General features: G+C 36.8%; 2 protein-coding genes across 2 annotated transcripts; one reads left to right on the top strand and one right to left on the bottom strand.

The window, feature by feature from the left end:
* The first annotated feature begins 404 nt into the window (after positions 1-404).
* Positions 405-2,191, top strand: EXPA20 (expansin A20). The gene is made up of 3 exons (XM_021954180.2): positions 405-952; positions 1,084-1,402; positions 1,499-2,191. Exons 1-3 carry the CDS (start codon positions 796-798, stop codon positions 1,800-1,802), a joined length of 780 nt encoding a protein of 259 aa, XP_021809872.1. The 5' UTR covers positions 405-795; the 3' UTR covers positions 1,803-2,191.
* A 108-nt stretch (positions 2,192-2,299) lies between these two features.
* Positions 2,300-4,240, bottom strand: LOC110753297 (pentatricopeptide repeat-containing protein At1g62350-like). Its single transcript, XM_021954176.2, has 2 exons — positions 3,812-4,240; positions 2,300-3,524 (listed from the first exon to the last, which is right to left on the bottom strand). The coding sequence occupies exons 1-2, from the start codon at positions 4,157-4,159 to the stop codon at positions 3,126-3,128; spliced, it is 747 nt and encodes a 248-aa protein (XP_021809868.1). The 5' UTR covers positions 4,160-4,240; the 3' UTR covers positions 2,300-3,125.
* Positions 4,241-5,399: the final 1,159 nt, after the last annotated feature.

Genomic DNA, 5,399 nt, shown 5'->3' on the forward strand with positions numbered 1-5,399 from the left:
ACCCAAACAAGAAATTTTACAAATTCTATAACATTAATCTCCGTCATTTTAAATTCCATCATTTATAAATTTCTTTGTATTTTTAAATTTTCTCATCTAAACGCACCATTAAGGCACTTTGATAATGTATGTGTGAGAAACCTTATTTCCTTTGTAGTTTAGACTATTTCTTATATTTAAATAAACACACACAGTGAGATATCATATATTATCCATGACTCGTAAAAATATATATTTTTGCGAGAATCATGGTCCGATAGACCCCTTTCTTCTCAACTAGAAAATAGGTTTAAATGATCTTTGGAATTAGTTTTTATTTCTTTTTAATTATTTATTTCAAGGCCTTCCGTATCTTTGTCTGCCATCAATACCTCTTGAATATAGCCAAATGCAGGCGCCAAAGCCCCTTTTTGAGTCTCCATTCCCCGCTAAAAAGAAAGAAAGGAAATTAAAGCTTCCATCTTTTCCATGGCGAATAGGGTCCAAGGCCTAAAGACCAATACACCCTTCATCTTGGCCTCGCAGAATGTGCCCCCAATGTGAACTGTGGACACCATTGTAGGCTATTTGTCAAAATGTTCCATCTTTTCCCATAGAGTTTCTTTGTTTCTAGTCCAGCAATTAACCACAATGCCTTGCTTCATCTCAGCAAGGAGATTGAGGTAATTTAGGCACAGAAAAAGGAGAGCTTTCTTCACCCTTCTTCAACCCAGTTTGCATCAAAAGGATAAAAAGAAAAAGGAACCCATTTCAAGTACAAACCACACTTCTCATAGATAGGCCTCATCATCTCAAATGGGAGGAACCCTTCAAGCTACACTTCTCTACTTGGTTCTCTACTTGGTTCTTTTGAATATATGCAGGTGCAGCAACATTGCTGTTTCTCAAGATGAGAAATGGAAGACTGCTACTGCGACATATTCCAAAGAAACAGATGGGTCTATTATTACTGGTATTCTTCTTGCTTCTGGTGTAAAAAAGTTGCAAACTTTTCAAGTTTTTTTGATTGCATAAACATAATGCTGCTCCATATTTTACATTTTTCAAGGTGTTTTTTTGTTTTTTTGTTTGTTTATGTTGCAGAAGGTGCTTGTGGTTATGGGGACCTACATAAGATCAGCTATGGAAAACACAGTGCTGGGCTGAGTGGCATTTTATTCAACAAAGGGAGTACCTGTGGGACTTGTTATGAGCTGAGATGTGTTGACCACATCTTGTGGTGCCTGCAAGGGAGCCCCTCTGTTACTCTCACTGCTACAGATTTCTGCCCTCCAAATTATGGGCTTTCAAAAGATTATGGCGGCTGGTGCAATTTCCCTAGAGAACACTTTGAGATGTCTGAGGCAGCATTCGCTGAAATTGCAAAGAAAAGAGCTGATATTGTGCCAGTTCAGTATAGGAGGTAACAGAAAAATCTGGTTTTATTTTTTTTTCCTTTGTTCTGTTTTTGATATCTTGCACTAAGCAAAGATCTCTCTGGAATTTTTTTCTTGTGCAGGGTGAAGTGTGAGAGAAGTGGGGGGCTGAGATTCATGATGAGTGGAAGTTCTCACTTCTACCAAGTCTTGATTACAAATGTAGGTTCAGATGGGGAAATACTTGCTGTCAAGGTGAAGGGTTCGAGAACCGGTTGGATTCCGATGGCCAGGAACTGGGGACAGAACTGGCAAAGCAATGTCAATCTTAAAGGGCAGCCTCTTTCCTTTGAGGTAACCATCAGTAGTGGAAGAACACTCACATCTTATAATGTTGCTCCAGCAAACTGGCAATTTGATCAGACATTTGAAGGGAAACAGTTCTAGCATGGGAAGCATGTAAGTTTGAACTTGAAATGCTCTGGCTATAAGATTATCATTTCTATGTGGCTGTCTGAATGGAACCTCTAAGTCCTGATCTCATCAGTTTTGAAGATTTAAACAGAACTTGCACATTTACTCATTGTCATGTGTCCTTGTATCACTCCAATTTTTCTGCTATCCTACAAAGTTTAGGTTGTGGTCAAAAAGAAGAGAGAAAATTGTAGAAGAAAGTTGAAAAAAGGGGAATACGAGGTCCCAGTTTTGTTTCTTAATGATATGATGATTAGAAAGTGTAGTATTTGATGGAACATGTAATTATTTAAAATTAAAGTTATGCCACTGCATCCTTCGTTGTATTCTGACTTTAATGGCTATATTTGCTTTATGTGTTATTTGTCTTTGGAGAAACAGAAGATACACATGTGAAAATGAAGATCATTCAGAAAGAAAAGGAAAATAAGCAGTAAAATGAAAGAAATATGAGAAAGGCTGAGAAAATCTTAGAGAAAACATTCAGAGAGTTGTATTTTTAATTGAAGTTTGTGTTTATACACTGAATTACATTGGTATCTCATCCTTATATGGTGAAGCTAGAGTCAGTTACATAATGCAAACACTTACAGACTGGTAATCAGCCTACACAAGTCCCATTTTCTGTTAGAGAAGTTAGTAAGACAAGTTTGTGATATCTGGCACTTCTGCCCACCTCAGCCATGGTCTTCGATACACTTGAAGGATTTCCAGATTGTGTTTGGGTGTTGTGCAGCTTCCTTTGATTTTGTTTGTTTGGTCACTGGTGCTCTGCTGCTGTTATCATAACAAATTCTCTTCCATTTGGCTAACAAAACTGTCCGGCATACGCATTCAAACAAGTGTGATGCAACACACACATATGTGCCCGACTGAAAGAGGTTTTCTTGCTCGAGTTGAGGAAGTACTCGCTTTAACATGTAAATATCCAACATAGGCAACTAAACCAATCGCACCACTTCTAGTGTGCACAATAAGAAATGATAATGTAGGATAATCCATTATACAGATCATAAAACTGAGCAGTCAAACACAGATTTCAGTGATAATAGACTTGAGAGTTAAATGGGTATGTAAGAAAAATAGAGTTTAGAATGGTTATGTCTAAAGGGTGTATCAGTATATTCTACCGAAAAGTAACCACGATGCTTTGTCAAAATGACAATGAACTCATAGGGCAATTGTAATCACATGGCAGATGCAGTCAATACTATTTTATCCATTATGGTTAGAGTTTCATACATACTTCCTTACAGACAATGTCATATGATCTAAATCCAGCAAGTCATCAATGGCTCACTTGACTGCCATTTCTTCATTCTCCTCTAGAAACTCCAGAGATTCACCATAATACTGTTGAGCATCCTGCCTCAAAATACCTGAAAGACCTGTCTCTCCCATGGATTCTAGACCATTAATGAGTATTCTAAAGGATGACCTATCTGGTTCACACCCCACCTCTTTCATCAAGTAATAGCACTCCATTGCAAGTTTAGGGATGTTAAAACTTATCAATGTTGTCAATAGAGCATTAAAGGCCTCAAGTTCAGGCGGTAAATTTGTTTCCTTTTTCAAGGACAAGCAAAGAAGTTCAACTTGTTCAAACAATTCATTGCTAGCCATTACTTTAATCATATCAGCATAAAGTGAAACCTGCGGCCTATACCAGTGTTCTTTTCGAATATCTTCGAAGACCTGTAACAAGCAATGACAAGAACAACAAATTGAAAACTGAATCAATCTTTATAACACAACCAAAGAAGAAAAGGGTAACAATCAAAATGAGATATCCATGTAACTTAGCAGCAAATATTTATTGGGATTCTGTGTAAACTGAAAACAGAAAGAAAAAGAAAGCTTTTTTGCATCAAATTCACACAGATGGTTCAAATTGGAGAGAACCCAATTCAATATTCAATATAAACTCATGGAAAATCAAATTGAAAACAAAAATTAATAAAATTAAGACTGCAAGACCAAACCTTGAGGGCCAAGAAGCACTCATTTTGCCGGAGGAGGTCACGAAGGACAGCCATCATGTCGAGCTTCAGCAAGCGCCTGAACTTAGAATCGAACGCTTGGTCCAGAAAGTTCTGGTTTTTCTTGGCTCTCTTCAAGGCCTGTACGGTCTGAATGGCTTCGATGCTCAGGTGCCTCCCTTTCTGCAATGGTCTCGGGTTATTGCTTCTGTCTCTCATCGTCACTATCAGTTTCCATCTTTTGGGTCTCGAGAGTTGCAGAGATGAAGGTTGAGGCTCTGCGTTGAAGATTAAGGTTTTGGGCAGAGAGCTGAAGAGAGTGAGAGCTTGAGTTGCGGAAGAGGGTCTCATTTTCTGTTGCTCTCTTGCTGGCCAAACCAGTCTGTTCTCGGAAGAAGATGGTGTACAGAGAGAAGTATGTGATATGTCGTTGCGGTTTGGCTGTCCATTTTTGGCAACAACAATTTGAACGACATGTCGTTGGTGGAGTTAAAGATGCAACTCATCTTTTCTCCAACTTCAGGGTAAAGCCCAGTACGTGATTGCCAGATATTGGGTAAAGCCCAGCAATTCGGGGCTTAAAATCAGAGAAGCTGGGTTTACTGTTTTACTGTTGCCACTGTATATATCCAGTTTACAGTTTTCACTTTTTCACCAGCTGCTTGATTCATTTCTCCCATCATTCTAATTCCTAGACTTGTATTAATATCTGCAATCTGTGCCTGCAAGAGGATTTTTATAAAAATAAATAAATAAATTTATTTTTGAATTAAAAAAGATAATAGGTAGTTGTGTTCCATAAAAATAAGATTCATTATCTGATTTTTCTTATAATTTTATTTTTTTTTAAATATGAAAAAGTGTGAATTTACCCTATTATCCTCATTTAAGTAATAATTTCAATTCTTATGGCAGTTTGGTATTACTGTGCTGTGAAAATAATCGTTGTCAGATTTGCTGTGAGAGAAACCAGTTTGGCATTTGGTTAAAAGTGTTAAAAGTGTTGTTGGTATTGATTCCTACATAATCGGAAAATAATTCCCACATAATCATTTAACCCATCGCCTCTTCGAAACTATTCTTGCATAATCAGAAAATGAAAGCACCTCATTAGTTGTTTTCCCTTATAGCTTTCTCTCACAACAATTTTTAACAATAAGTGATTTTTTCATAGTTTACCAAATGGGTTGAGCCTCCTAAATTTTTTTTAAAATCACTTATCACCCCAAATAAACAATGCCACATGGGCATTTTCTAGTATATAGATTTATGTGCTAATTTTGAGATTGGTGGTGTATCAGTATCGGCTTCCTAATTGTTGGGTATGGCCTTCCATCAAGTACATTGCTTAATGGCTTCACAGTTTTTATTCTTTTGTTTGCACCATTTCTTTATTCAAATTGTGTAATTAGTGACAAAAAGATGGTTGAGTTTAACTAATAAAGAATCATATATAGTGTGTAATAAAATAAACCAATTGTATTTGGTGGTAACTGTTTTGTCAATTATGATTGATAGTAACTGATCCCTCATTTAATTAAAAATTAATGTGTAATGCATGGCTTATTAAAAGACAATGAAGCTCATGAGG

The sequence above is a fragment of the Prunus avium genome, chromosome 8 (assembly GCF_965620075.1).
Source record: "Prunus avium chromosome 8, drPruAviu1.hap1.1, whole genome shotgun sequence".
NCBI classification, from domain to species: Eukaryota; Viridiplantae; Streptophyta; class Magnoliopsida; order Rosales; family Rosaceae; genus Prunus; species Prunus avium.